The 14,543-nt window shown below is 43.2% G+C and overlaps 2 protein-coding genes across 12 annotated transcripts in view; one reads left to right on the top strand and one right to left on the bottom strand.

Annotated features, from left to right (window-relative positions):
* Positions 1–107: 107 nt before the first annotated feature.
* Morn2 (MORN repeat containing 2) lies at positions 108–7,562 on the bottom strand. 8 transcript variants are annotated; one of them, XM_040730860.1, is made up of 7 exons: positions 7,429–7,562; positions 6,604–6,704; positions 4,609–4,662; positions 4,460–4,513; positions 3,986–4,138; positions 2,520–2,656; positions 108–329 (listed from the first exon to the last, which is right to left on the bottom strand). In XM_040730860.1, the coding sequence occupies exons 4-7, from the start codon at positions 4,472–4,474 to the stop codon at positions 227–229; spliced, it is 408 nt and encodes a 135-aa protein (XP_040586794.1). In that variant the 5' UTR covers positions 4,475–4,513; positions 4,609–4,662; positions 6,604–6,704; positions 7,429–7,562; the 3' UTR covers positions 108–226. The 8 variants fall into 8 exon arrangements, with proteins under 8 accessions (XP_040586794.1, XP_040586796.1, XP_012971393.1 ...); XM_040730862.1 differs by having other exon boundaries at positions 3,986–4,120; positions 7,429–7,561; XM_013115939.3 differs by lacking the exon at positions 4,609–4,662.
* Positions 7,563–7,603: 41 nt separating this feature from the next.
* Dhx57 (DExH-box helicase 57) overlaps positions 7,604–14,543 on the top strand; it is a 50,522-nt gene continuing 43,582 nt past the window's right edge. Inside the window, exons 1-2 of one of the 4 annotated variants that reach the window (XM_040730846.1) lie at positions 7,604–7,711; positions 13,872–14,101. In XM_040730846.1, the coding sequence (XP_040586780.1) occupies positions 13,878–14,101 (224 nt within the window). In that variant the 5' untranslated portion in view covers positions 7,604–7,711; positions 13,872–13,877. Of the gene's footprint in view, positions 7,712–7,749; positions 8,120–13,871; positions 14,102–14,543 lie in introns of those variants that run through there. The other 3 variants (XM_040730848.1, XM_040730847.1, XM_040730845.1) reach the window with 3 other exon arrangements.

Below are 14,543 nucleotides of genomic sequence, written 5' to 3'. Positions count from 1 at the left end.
TCCACATACAACTGCACGGACAGTGCACGCGCGCACACACGAACAAGCACATATTCACACATATGCACAGGAACACACACACATGCACACACAAATTCACAAAAGCATAAGTGAGTGACAGTTTTATTGGAACTTACAGAGGGGTGTAGGCCACTTCAGCTGAGGGGTGGTTGCTTTGCATACAGGGGAGTTGGAGTGGCCACATCTTGGCATTAGTGCAGCATGTCTACATGTAGAGCTTCAGTCTCAGGCCGGGAGCAGCTGTGCAGTGGAAGCTCCCACTCCACTGCAGGCCTTGGATATCAGTGTACTCTCCCTCACCTTCCACCCTGCAAAAGCGACAAGTGAGCTTGCTCATCCAGACACAAGCTAGCTGGCCTGGTATACTATATATATACACATCCAGTCTAAGGCACTTTACCTTTCTGCTTCCAATTTCTATTGAGACTCAGTGCCCTGCGCTCATATACTAGGAAAACACACTATTTCAAACAAACACTGTATCTATGCACATTTTGGTGCTCACAGTTTCAGGTTAGATGAACTAACTTTTCATAAAATCAAACAATCAACTCAAACTTGAAAACTGTATATTGGTTATTGGCTCAACCCAAACATTCATTTATTTAACAGATATCTGCATCGCCAGCTCTGCTTGCAGCACTGTGCTTGGGTAGTATTCCTTTGGCCCCACCAGAGTGGGGAAATGGACTCATATATGCAAACTGTTGTTTTTTCTCCCTTTATTAATATCAATGGAAGCAGTTGTGTGTCCTTGTTATAAAACTGGGGTCAAAAGATATGAATACCATTCTGTCCACTTAGAAATGTATCCACACTGACTTCATAACAATTAGGTAGAATTTTCATTTTTAGTATTCGAAAGGGATATTTGTAATGAGCATTCTTCCTGCCAGCCTAGTCTCAGAGTCATGTCAACCCCAAAAACACACAGAGACTCTATTAGTTACAATGCTGTTGGCCAATGTCCAGGGCTTCTCACTGGCTAGTTCTGTCTTAACTATTAACCCACAACTACTAATATAAATATTTCTACAAGGGCTGGGCGTTGGTGGCACATGTCTTTAATCCCAGCACTCGGGAGGCAGAGGCAGGCGGATCTCTGTGAGTTCGAGACCAGCCTGGACTAACAAGCGAGTTCCAGGACAGCCTCCAAAGCCACAGAGAAACCCTGTCTCGAAAAACCAAAAAAAAAAAAATTCTACAAGGTCTTATCTTACTGAGAACACCAGCCTCCTGAATCCTCTCTACCCTGTATCATATGGGGACTCTCTTCTTGACTACATTTCCCAGAATCCTCCTTGACTCCTACTCCCACCTAATTTGCTTCCCTATTGGCCAACCAATAAGACAAACATATACACAGAAGGACTTTCCCCATCAAATATTTATAAGTGAACTTTATTTCCTTTTTGATACAGCGTCTCATGTAGCACAGGTTAGCCTCAAACTCTCCACAAAGTCATGGCTGACACTGAACTTCTGAGCCTTCAACTCTCAGGTGCCAGGATTACAGGCACGTACACCATGCCCAGTTTTATGTGATGTTAGGGTTTGAACCTAAAGCTTTATACTTGCTACACAAGCATGGTATCACTAAGTTAAACTTTCCAGTGGAATGGTATTAAGTGAGATTAAGTTTATAAAGTTAACTTATGCTCATTTCACTTCTTTTTCCTGAAATCATGTGCTCAGAAATGATAACGGTAGGTATGTTTCTAGTTTTAACATTGTCTAGTTTTTCTTAAACTTTAAAATTAGCATAATAAAATGATCACGCACATCATGTCAGAATGAAATAAATCATTATGAAATTAACCACAGCCCTACTTTTTCACAAATACAAATAGAGATACTTTAAATTAAAGTTATTCTTGGGCTAAATTTGCTCAATAGTAATACATTTTCCACTCACTCTACACTAACAGAGACCACAGAGGCTATATAAAAGTCTAATAATCAAATCCAGGGTGGTAGTGGCACATACCTTTAATCCCAGCACTTGGGAGGCAGAGGCAGGAGGATCTTTGTGAGTTCAAGGCCAGCCTAATCTACAGACAGATCAGTTCTAGACCAGCCAGGGCTACACAGAGAAACCCTGTTTTGGAAACTCAAAAAAAAAAGAAAGAAAGAAAGAAAAGAAAAACAAAACAGGCATAATAATCAGTCAGGTGTGGTGGCACATGCCTTTAGAGTTAGCACTTGGGAGGCAGAGTCAGGTGGATCTCAGTTTAAGGCCAGCCTGGTGTACAGAGTGAGTTCTGGGATAGCCAGGACTATACAGAGAAACCCTGGCTGGCTGGGTGGGGATAGCCAATAATCTTTACAAAAAATGATATTCCATTTTAGAAAGCTATAATGGTCGCAGCTTCCCATAACTCAGCCTTTTGTGGAGACTAAATATGTCACAAATGCTAAAGCATTAATTAAATACACTATTTACCAAGCACAACTAAAGTGAATCTTTTAGAATTGTAGTTCTTAAATTTTCAGGTTACCTATTTTCATTGAAATTCCCGGTGTACTTTGCCCCAGTTGGGAATGTGTAAGTTCCCAGTCCATGAAACATGTTGTTCTTAAATTGTCCTTCATACACAGCTCCTGAAAAATGCTCAAGTCTTCCAAATCCATTCATCTGTTTGTAAGAAAGGGAATGCTCAGAAACTAGCCTTCACTATACACACAAGCCTATCAGCAACATTACCTTTATCATCTTTGTGTCACCCCTTGCTGTCACAAGAGCAGACGTTTTCAGCCTTCCTCTTCCCCTTACTTATTTACCATTATTCTTATTTACTGTTATTCTTTCTGTGAAGTCTACTAACTCAAATGTTCTGGATCTAGGGTATCTGAACATTCGGAGGGCCAAGGTGATGATAATCAGGGTCCTCAAGATACCTAAGTGTGTCAGAGGCCTCAAATAACAGCTGGTGTCACCACTTCAGGAAACACTACAGAGTAGTCAGGAATGTGAATTTGGCCAGGCAGTGGTGGCGCACACCTGTAATCACAGCACTAGGGAAGCACACACAGGCAGATCTCAGAGTCCAGCCTGGTCTACAGAGTGAAGAACAAAGAAACTCTATCTTGAAAAATACAAAATAATAATAATGAAGATAATGATAATAATACTAATAGTAATAATAGTAATAATGTGAATTTGGGGTAGAGTGTGGCTCAGTGGGAAAAGTACCCACACGAGGGCTGAGTCTAGAGTAGAAAGCTAGATTCGGTGAGTAAGCCTACTTGCTCAAGCCTGATAAGCCAGCTTTCATCCCAGACACTCATATGGTGGAGTGAACCAACTCATATATGCCATATCACTCACACATACATACACGGACATAATGATATTTTTTATTTTTTTGGTTTTTGGAGACAGGGTTTCTCTGTGTGGCTTCCGAGCCTATACAGGCACTCGATCTGTAGACCAGGCTGGCCTGGAACTCACAGAGATTTGCCTGCATCTGCCTCCTGAGTGCAGGGATTAAAAGCGTGCGCCACCAATGCCCTGCTATAATGATTTTTTTCAATGTGAACTTGTATTCAAGTAGAGCTGGGCACACATTCCTACTTTACCATCTGTACAAGAAACCTGAGTCTGACTTGTCTCATCTATAAAAAAGGAGGTTGTCAAGATTAAGTGGAAAAAATTAATATGTTTGGCCTTATTCACTGAATGGAAGCTGAGGAAATAATAATAATGCTTGTTCTCTTCATGAGCTTAATATTATGTATAGAATAAGAGATGCTAATTAAAACCATTTATCTTCATTATCGAGTCTAGTTTAAACACAGGTCTCCCTATGCAGGCCAGGAACCTGAGACCCTCGCGCCTTGGTTTCCTACAAAATGCCATTACAGCTATGAGTTGCTAAACTATCTTTACTAATAATCAACTGCTTAGAATCATTTAACCCATAGGCTCGATTATCCACTAGCAAAATAAGGAGAGCAATGTTACCTTGTCGTCTTTCCAGCTTCCTGTGTAGATGATGCCGTCAGGAGTGGTGTGGATGCCTGACCCATTTCTCTCATAGATTCCAGAAGACGCTCTTGTGCAGTCACCGTCTAATGAGGAAGGGAGCCTGCTGGAGCTCTGAGATGGGGAGGTGGACTAGGGCAACGTAATAGTTATGTCAAAGCCTATTTACAACCAGCCCCCACCCCATGGGGGCTTGCTTGGTCCTTCGTTTTCCAGCTTCACAGGACAAAAACTAGGGGCCAGAATGGAAGACAGATTCCACAGGTTTCTAAGGCATCACGCCTAGATGTAACAGTTTTGATTTAAATATCTATGCATCTATTAGGATGTCTGTTACTTCATTTAAGTGAGATAATATGCCAATAACAGTTTTATAAAATGAGCTGGTCTTGCTTTTAAACTTCTAAACTACTGAATTTCCTGAATGAAAACATAATTGAAATGCATGCTTACCATACTTGTCTCCATTTGGAAATATAAACTTTATCTTATACACTTCTGAAGATGCTTTAAGAGAGTGAAGAAAGTAAAGGTAAGTTTAAAGACTTCAGTGTCACAAAACCTATAATAAATGTGCTTTCAGCACTATAAAAGAGACTTCCCTCACACGATGCAAGCACCTCCTGGCTGGCATTTCCATTGTCTGGTGTAAGGTCCTGAGAACATAAGTAATTTTGCTACATGATCTATTTTTATTTTTAAAATCTTATTAGTATAAATTAACTTTTTGATGGGGACAGGATCTCATTAATGTAAGCCCTAACTGAACTGAACTCACTAAGTAGACCCTGTCTTAAAAACAGAAAAGAAAGAAAGGTGTTTTGTTTTGTGTGTATGGGTGTTTTGCCTAAGTGTGTGTGTGTGTGTGTGTGTGTGTGTGTGTGTGTGTGTATCACATCCCTGCTTGGTGCCGTTAGAAGTCAGAAGAGAGCAAAAGATACCCTAGAGCTGGAGTTACAGGGGGTTGTGAGTTACCATGTGGGTGCTGGGATCTGAAGGCAGCTCCTCTGAAAAAACAGTACAGACATGTTTTTAAAGACTTATTTACTTTATGTGTACATGCCACATGCATGCCTGGCTCCTCCTCAGAACTCAGAAAAGGGCATGAGATTTCCTGGATCCAAAGTTACAGATGTTGTAAGCTACCAAGTGGATGCTGGGAATTGAACCTATGTCCTCTGCAAGAGCAACCAGTGCTCTTAACCATTGAACCATCTCTGCAGCCCCAAGTACTATTATTTTTTTATTGTTCAGAATATGGCCTTGGCTCTGATAACCATAGCCCCTTAGGATGGAAAGAATCCGGTTCTTGCTCCAAAGCCACAGCTCCCCCAAGGCCCTGATCCCAGGTCATTACCAGCTCTGCCAAACATGTTCCCTGTTTTAGACAAGGCACTGTCTTCTGTCTTTATACATCAGAAAGCTTCAAGGACCCTGGCCCTAGGCTATTACTGGCTCTGCCAAGCATGCCCCCACCACCACGCCCCCACACCACAACCCCCACCCACCCACCCCCAGTTTTGAGGACATGTTCTTTCTCCATACATCGAAAGCCTCAGGAAAAGTCTTAGATCAGTGTAGCTCTCAACTGGAAACAGATATTTTCAAAATATGAAGTTGGGAAAGGGACATAGACACGACCGCTTTCTAAGTGTTCAGCAATGCTCATCAGATTATCAGTTCTGCTTGCAGTACCCACAGGAGCCATGCACTCTCCCTGCACCAGGCATGTCTTCTTTGGTTGACAAACTACCACTCATTCTGGAGTCCTTGCTCTGGCATTAGACTTCCTAGACGCCATTGTTTTCTCTGGCCTAAAGCAAATGGCTTACACCTCAATCCTCATCTTTGTACTAACTTAATGGATGAACCTATTATATAAGCCATGAAGGCTAGTGTCTAACCCTGTAGAGTCTACATATTGTTATTCTGTTGCCCTAGCTCAGATACAGCCTCTCTCCCAAAGTCTTTCTTATTTCTTCTCATTCCGAATCTCTTCTATTCTCAGAATTTAGGGTCCTGTTAAAACAATGCTTGTGTGTCTGGTATCCTATCACACTCACTTCAAGTAAAATAATGACCACCCTATGGCCTCAAGACACAACCATTAAGCTCCTGTTAAGCAGGACACTACTAAATACAACTGATCACACAAGAAACGGAGCAAGGAGCCCTCAACCACTCTTCAGGTTTCCGTGTCTTGTGCAGTTTTATTTGGGGGTATATTTTCCTTTGTGTGTGTGTGTTTGCTTTTAGTGATGGCTTTTGGCTGATATTCATGAGAAAGGAACGTTTTGTCCTGGGCCGACACATCGAGGAAACCCCATCTAAGGGAGCACCGTCCTTTAGGCCCTCTGCTGGAAAAGTGCAATCAAGTCTAAAACGCCGTTAGTGTCCCCTAGTGTTACAATGTGGGGCAGCAATGTATCACACTTCTGTGGAAGTAAAAATATCTTATTTCTGCTTTAGGATATGCAACAGTAGCTTTTTTCAAGATAGTTTTAATTATCACTCAGAATGCTTTCTTTCCAAACGATGACTGGGAAGCTAATAAAAAAATTTAAAAACACGGTGCCGGTACCTTAGCAGTCACAAACCTGTGCTGATTCCTGGTTGTTTGGTGGTGTTTGTTTGTTTGCCTTGTTCTGATTTTAAGGTGATGCCGGACGTCACAATTTTGTTCAGATGACTTCGGCCCCTGGAAACGCTGCTGTTATTATCAATGCATAACATACTGCTATTTGTCTTTATATAGATTTACAAATAGATTTATGTAAAGATATATACAAGTATAATTTGAATTTTTGAAAAATTCAGGTGTGCTTTCAACTTGTGGGGGATGGGGAGTACCCCGTTTTACCGTGTTGAGTAGGCATTGTGCAGAAATCCGCAGCCTAGAAAGTTTTTGTTTTTCGAGACGGGGTTTCTCTGTATTGTTTTGGAGGCTGTCCTGGAACTCGCTCTGTAGACCAGGCTGGCCTCGAACTCACAGAGATCCGCCTGCCTCTGCCTCCCGAGTGTGGGATTAAAGGCGTGCACCAAACACCTGGCTTCGTCTAGAAACTTTAAACTTTGTTTTCCATCTGCACAGGGGTAACTTCAGTGTATTAAATACGTAAGGCTTTATCTATCCACAGAAACTAACAAAATCTTCTCTAAATAAAGGGGAGACGTTCCCACACTCTGGATCAGGTGAGCTAGCAAGAAACCTCTGACTGCTGCGGTCTGGCACCGTCCAGGAAACAAATCCGGGACGACAGACTAGCGAACCAACAGCAGACGCGGAGGCCCGAGCCGTCTCTCCGGGGTCCCAGACGCCGGGAGGCCGCAGCGCCTCCGCCCCGGCGTGGACGCGGCGGCTGGCTCCGGCCCCACGCGCTCCGGGGAAAGGCGCCCTTCCCCCGCGGAGGAGGCGCACTCACGGGACGGAGACGTGGAGGTCAGACTATCGCGACTCTGCGATTCCCCCTGGCTCGCCAGCTCTGCGGCCTTAGAGGCAGCCGGGCGCTAGGACACAGCGGGGCTCGGTTGCTGGGGCGACCGGGCGACCTCTCGTCCGGAAGCAAACGCGCAAGGAGCCAATCAGAAGAGGCTCGGGCGGGGCGGCTACTGCGGGTGAGGTCCGAGAGGGAGGCGGAGCCCAGCTCGGACCCCGACCCTGGCTGCCGCCTCCTGAGTGCCGCGGCCGGCGACTCTACGAGCCAGGTACGGCCCGACGTGGCGTGCGCGGGGCCGTCCGGGGCCGGGGCTGCCGGGCTCGCCTGCCGCCTCCCCTTCTCCAGTGATCACATGCGGGGGCCGTCCCTCTGCTCCGGGCCGGCGAGCCGGGACGGGCGGGATCCCAGAGAGCCCGGGACCTGCAGCCGAGGCTGTCCGCGCCCCAGGCGCCGAGCGGGGCTGCTTTGCAGGGGCTGCAGCCCCGTTTCCTGTCTGCTGCTCCGTGGCGACCCGAGGGACTATTTGGGGAAGGGGCTGGAGAAGATGTGTGTTGGAGAGAGGACCCTGGCGTGACTAGGTGAACGGATGGAGCTGGGTGACGCGCAGGAATCAGATTTGCCTGGGAGGCAAGTGGAGTGGGCTCTGTTTTCATCACTCCAGCCCGGTGATGCTGCTGTACGTGGGAGCCAAACTTGGGTGTGAAACAAAGGAGCCTTTCAGAGCCGCTTAGGGCCAGTGTCTGTGGTAAAGAAAGACGAGGTCTTCCCAGGTTGTGGAATTTCCCCCTGCGGATTTCACAACCTAATCTGCATTCTATAGAAAACGTCTGGTAATGTGGTATTGGATGCCACTATAGCCAGTAAATCTGGGTTCAGATTTTTGTGCGGAAATCACAGCTCAAGTTGGAAATGTAACCTTTTGTGTGTCGGTGTGAGGCAACCTGGGATCTTTTGGCCTTTTCTGACGGTTTCTTAGTGTATGGGTGGTTTGGGTGATGAGGTGTTTGATGTGTGTGTGTTTTTCTTCCTTCCTAAATTAAAAAAAAACACAAAAATAGTATGCAATTATTGATGTACAGCATCACAGAATTCAATTTGTGTCATTCTCTTAGTCACCTTTATTTTATTTGTTTATTTATTGTGAATGCTTGTTAATCTGCTGTCTTTAGAGAACTTTAGTTTGGACTTAAATGTTCTCACCTTGAGGGGAGTCTGGAGTTAGAGGGAAATTAACATAATGAATTTTAGCCACCCCCTACTCCCCCGGACAAAGTTTCTCTTTGTAGTCCTGGCTGTCCTAGAACTCATTCTATGGACGAGGCAGGCCTGGAACTCAAATATCCACCTGCTTCTGTTTCCGGAGTGCTGGGAGTAAAGGCGTGCACCACGACTGCCCAGCAAGTTTTAACTTTTACATTGAAAGAGTGGATTATCTGTGTTTTGTTTCTGTGTTTATGGTGTTTGGGCATTTGGGGGTTCTCTTTCAGAGCTAGCTAATAAACAATTTGCCAGTGAAGCTGCCATTCATACGAAAACTAACGACAATCTTGGGTTCAAATCCCAAACCCTTCTTTTATCTAACTTTCACTCTGCAGCTGATACTGTTGCTAACCTAAATCAGCCTGGAGTCAGGTGCCACAGCCAAGGTTGTATTAGGGGAGATAAGTTAAAACTTTATCAAAAATTATCTGCGTTGAAAGCTTGACTTAAAGGCACAGACAGCATTCCACTGAGGCCAGATTACTCTGTTCCGTGTATACCTTCTGCACTGTTAGCCCAGACCAGAAACACTTACTTCTTGGGAGTTAGCATCCCATCCTGCCTCAGGTACTTGGGAGTTAGCATCCCATCCTGCCTCAGGTACTTGGGAGTTAGCATCCCATCCTGCCTCAGGTACTTTTGCATCATCCTGCCCCTCCTATCTAGAGCCAGTGGAGAGTCGGTGTAAACAATTTGTGCCTCCTCGCCCAATTTTTTAAGTCATTGCATTTTTTTCTCTAACCTGAACAACTATACTAGCTTCCTAATTGAGGTACTGGTTTTTCCTCATACACACTCCGGCCTTATCCTGACATCCAATCCCAGGGCCTCTGATTAATGTTCCGGATTTGAAACCTTTGCATCCGTCATAGCTGCTACTCAGAGCGTTCTATTCACAAGTATTTCATGACTCCTTTCCATTTGTTCGTGTAGGTTATCTGGGGAGGCATCTGTCAACTACTCTGTAATAGCCTTGGTTTTTTTCTAATTTTATGTTTTTGGAAGTTATAATTTCATCACTGCTGAATTCTTTTCCTCTCTCCAACCCCTCTCTTGCTTTCTCTTAAATCATGGCTTCTTTTTCTTTTATTGTTACATGTGTACATATGTTTGTGTGTGTACATATATATGTATGTATATGTGTGTATATGCATATACATATATATTCCTAAATGAAGAAATACTACTTGCTCAGTCCGTATATTGTTACTTGCATGTATAGGATCTCAAAGTTGACCACTTGGTTTTGAATAACCAGTTGGACTCTTCCCTGAGGAAAACGGTCTCTCCCATTCTCAACTTCTCCCAGTTGCGTGTAGTTTCTTGTCTAGGGTTGAGGCCCTGTGAGCTTTCCCCTTCTGTGTTAGCATTTCCATTGGTGCCATTGTTATTCAGGTCTTGTCTAGGCAGCCATATTGATGAAGCTTCATTGGTGTACCCTGACTGGTATTTCTAGGAGACACACTCTCACAACAGAGTTCCTGCTCCTCTTCTCTTACAATCTTCTGACCTTCCATAGTGATCCCTGAACCTCAAGTGTGGGAATTATGTTATTGGTGTATCTGTTGGGACTGGGCACCACACAATCTCTTGTTCTCTGCATTTTGGTCAATTGTAATCTTCTGTAATGGTTTTGTCTGTTGCAAAAAGGGGTTTCTTTAATGAGGGAGAACTGTTAAATTTCAAAGCTCATAGTAGAGAGAAAGAAGACAGAAAGGGACCAGAGTCTGACCTCAGCAGATGAGACTGTTAATTTAAAACAACAAAGGACAGACACTCTCCCACAGGAAAGAGATATCTGTGAGGAGGAAAGAGAATACTTGGGGTTTAAATAGAGGCTTGGGGATGAGAAAGTTAATGCAGCTTCAGGGGGTCTATGTGAGTGTACCCTCTCCCTTCTGATATGATCTATCTGCTCAATGGCCACAACCTGTCTTGGGAGACTGGCTGTCTCAGCAAAACATTTCCTCTCTGTGGCTCATCGATAATGGTTTAAGCAAGGCCAACTGTACCCTCATAGGAATTCTGTCAAGAACTATACTTACCTATGGGTATAAATATTTAGAATTAATTAAGTGGCAGCTGTTGGTTCTCTAAGATGCATGACTTCACTGGCTCTGGGTAAGTGGCTAGGTTTCCAGTATTGGGCACCATTTCTGCTTTGTTGATCAGGCATTAATTCCAAGTAGAGAGCTGTTGGTTACCACCAAGATATGCGTACCACTATTGCCCCCTTAGGCTTATTGTGCCTTGCTGGTTGTTGTATTTCATAGATGTTGAAGCTGGGTAAGACTTTGATTCTCTCCCTTGGAAGTTTGCATGAATGACACTTTCTGATACATGAAGACTAGTCTTTGGAGGAGGCTTTCAGGACAGATCCAGCTCCACTCTACTGGGCCCTGTGTCTGAAGTGCATGGTGTCTTCTGCAAAGGATACCTTCCACCTCTGGGGAGCAACCATTTTTTGTTGCTATAGTTTGGATATTATTTGCCTTCTCACAAACTTGTGTTGTGCCAAGAGTGGTGGCCTTTAATCCCAGCACTTGAGGGGCAGAGGCAGGCAGGTCTCAGTGAGTTTGAGGCCAGCTTGATCTACAGAGTGAGTTCCAGGACAGCCAGCACTGTTACACAGAGAAACCCTGCCCCCCCCCCAAAAAAAAACTTGTGTTGAGCCAGCAGTGGTGGTGCATGCCTTTAATCTCAGCACTCAGGAGACAGAGGCCAGTGGATTGCTGTGAATTCAAGGCCAGCCTCGTCTACAGAACAAGTTCCAGGACAGCCAGAGAAGTTACACAGAGAAACCCTCTCAAAAAACAAAACAAGACAAACAAACAAGAAACTCATGTTGAAATTGATTACCAGTATTAGGAGTTGGATTCCTTAAGGATGATTAAGTAATTAAAAGAGATTGGTACCCCCAGGGAGAGAAGTCAGTCTCACAAGAAAGATAGTTATTGTACAGTAAGGCGATCCCTCATGTCTTGCCTCTTCCTTAAGCCTTCTTGCCCCTCTTTTCTTCTGCCAAGACCTACTATGAAGCTCTGACTGTCATTTGCTCAGATGTAGTGTCCTTTGAACTTCCTAACGCTCAGAACCGTGAGCCCAAATACACCTTTAGTCTTTATAAATCACTCAGTCTTAAGTATTCTGTTCAGCAGAGCAAAACAGACTAGGTCTTAATTGATTATACCTCTGTTTACTACCTGTTATGCCCTTGAGAAAGTAAGCTTCACATGGCATGAATTTTGTCATAACTGTTAAATCCCCAAGAACTGGCACATATATGTTCAATAAGTGTTTGTAGACTCAATAAACTAATGAGTGAATCTTCATTCTCACAGAAATTATTCATTAACCTTCAGTCATTCATGCCCTAGTATGTTTAATTCCTGCTTTCTTCCAGATATTGCATATCCTAGAGGTACAGTGGCAATCAGAATAGACATAATTGATGCCTCCAAAGAGCTTCCTAGGTGTAGGAGAGGAAGACAAAATAAACATTCAAAACATACGTAAAACCATGAAGGATTTTGAAGAAAAATACAAAGAAATCTAGTTTTAATTTCCATATGTTTGTGAGTTGACCAATTTGTGCCTGCTTTTAATTTCTAATTTTATTTTAGTGACAGGGCATGTTTTGTATTACTTTTGGCTTCTAAATATATATTGAAGTAGGCTGGGCATTGGGGGTACACACCTTTGATCCTAGCACTTGGGAGGCAGAGGCAGGCAGATCTCTGTAAGTTTGAGGCCAGGCTGGTCTACAGAATTAGTTCTAGGACAGTCAAGGCTACACAAAGAAACCTTGTCTCAAAAAACAACAACAAAAAAAAATGTATTGAGGTAGCTGGGCATGATATCACACGCCTTTAATCCCAGCTCTGAGGGAGGCAGAAGCAGGTGGATCTCTGAGTTTGAATTTGAGTTTGAGGCCAGTCTCATCTGCAGGATGAGAACCAGTATAACCAGAGCTACAAAGAGAAACCCTGTCTCAAATAAACAAACAAACAAATAAATAAATAAATAAAAAGACAAAAGACTTCTTTGTTTCGGCTCAACTTGTTCTACCATTATGGGAAATGGGTGCTACTGTTACTAAATGTTTGTTTCTCCGTTTCTTATAGTTAGGTACATATGTGCTTATAATTGTTATGTGTTCCTTCTGTATCCTTTTTATCTCAAGTAACTTTTTTTTTTGTTTTAAAGTCTATTCTCTGTCTGATATTCACATAGCTTTCTATCTTCCCTGTAATTTCATGTTGGCACATAATATATCTGTAATATAAATTATCAGGTATTTAAATCATCTTTTCCATCCTTTTGTTTGTATCTTTGAATTTATAGTTCCTTCTTTAAAAAAAATGCACCTGACAGTCTTTTGACTGGATTATTTAATGAGCCTAGGTTATGTATTCCATTCACATTAATTGTTATAATTAAGGTAGTGGGAGTTTATGTCTATTATAACATTCTGGTGGTTGTTAACTATGTCTTGTGTCTGTTCCTTTGTTTCTAGTATGCTCTATCGTGCTTTCTTTTACAATTAGTCATTAAATAGTTCTAGTATAGTTTTGATGATTTCTCTAGCGTCTATTGTATATTTTTATTTTGTTTTGTTTTGAGACAGTGTTTCTCTGTGTAGCTCAGGCTGTCCTGGAACTCCCAGATGCTGGGATTAAAGGCGTGAGAGAGAGGGAGAGAGAGAGAGAGGAGAGAGAGAGAGTGCTTAACTTCCTCTATGAATGTACATGTCTGATATACATTATTTGTTAAGAAATCTGTCAGAGGAGTTTATTAAATATTAGTCCTAAGGTACATGTATTTTTAAAAAATTAATTTTGCTGGTCAGTGGTGGTACACGCCTTTAATCCCAGCACTCAGGAGGCAGAGGCAGGCAGATCTCTGTGAGTTAGAGGCCAGCCCGGTTTACAGAGCGAGTTCCAGGACAGTCTCCAAAACAATACAGAGAAACCCTGTCTTGGAAAAAAACGAAAAAAAACTTAATTTTATGTGAAGCAATTTAGCTATTCTGCTTCTAGCCTCTCCCATTTAAAATGTGTATTTTTCTTTATTTCTTTAAAGCAGGCTTTATCCATTACTTTGATCAAGAAAAGGACTACTGTATTTATGTGGTTTATGGTTTCTATGTTAATTTTTTTGTCTTTCAGGTGACAATGAGTTCTTCCGTAAGAAGAAAAGGCAAGCCAGGCAAAGGGGATGGAAAGGGATCTTCTAGAGGAGGAAGAGGAGACAGGGGTCACACGAATAAATCTCACAGGGGTGGCTGTGGCGGTGGTGGCGGCGGTGGCGGCGGCGGCGGTGGTAGAAAGGCCTCAAGTAGAATTTGGGATGATGGTGATGACTTTTGTGTCTTCACTGAATCAAAACGCCCACCCAGGTCATTATGAATTCCCTACATCGTGTGGGTGGGGGTGTGGGTGGGGGTGTGGGTGTGGGTGTGTGGGTGCTGTTGTGTACATGTGGAGGTCAGAGGACAACTTGTGGGAATTGAGTTGAATCTCTCCTACCATGTGGGTCCCAGGGATCAAACTCTGCTCATCAGGTTTGGTTGCGGGCATCTTTACCCAGTGGGCCATGTTGCCTTAATATTGGGATATGGAAACAGTTTCAATCCCTAATATGTAGTACAACAATGGCCAAGAAGGGGGTGGGAATGAGTAATTCTGGTACAGTTAATTGTTCTCTTCTAAATTTCTGGCAGCCCCTCTCTATCACTTTTTAAAAGCACAGTGGTAAATTAAAACTATTTTTTTAGCTAGGTTGAATTCTGACCTTAATTATGTTGTAATACTGAACTGAATGTAATGTTACTATTGTGT

The sequence above is a fragment of the Mesocricetus auratus genome, unplaced genomic scaffold, assembly GCF_017639785.1.
Source record: "Mesocricetus auratus isolate SY011 unplaced genomic scaffold, BCM_Maur_2.0 Super-Scaffold_100024, whole genome shotgun sequence".
NCBI lineage: Eukaryota > Metazoa > Chordata > Mammalia > Rodentia > Cricetidae > Mesocricetus > Mesocricetus auratus.
This window is presented reverse-complemented; position numbering and strand designations above follow the sequence as displayed.

Bases quoted from the DNA above. Each gene is read 5' to 3' on its own strand.
- Morn2 (XM_040730860.1), bottom strand. The intron at 2,657-3,985 runs GTAACATTGCTC...TCTTACAAACAG, and splicing joins GAAGCTGGAAAGACGACAAG to ATGAATGGATTTGGAAGACT. The intron at 330-2,519 runs GTAACCTGAAAA...TCGCTTTTGCAG, and splicing joins GGGAATTTCAATGAAAATAG to GGTGGAAGGTGAGGGAGAGT.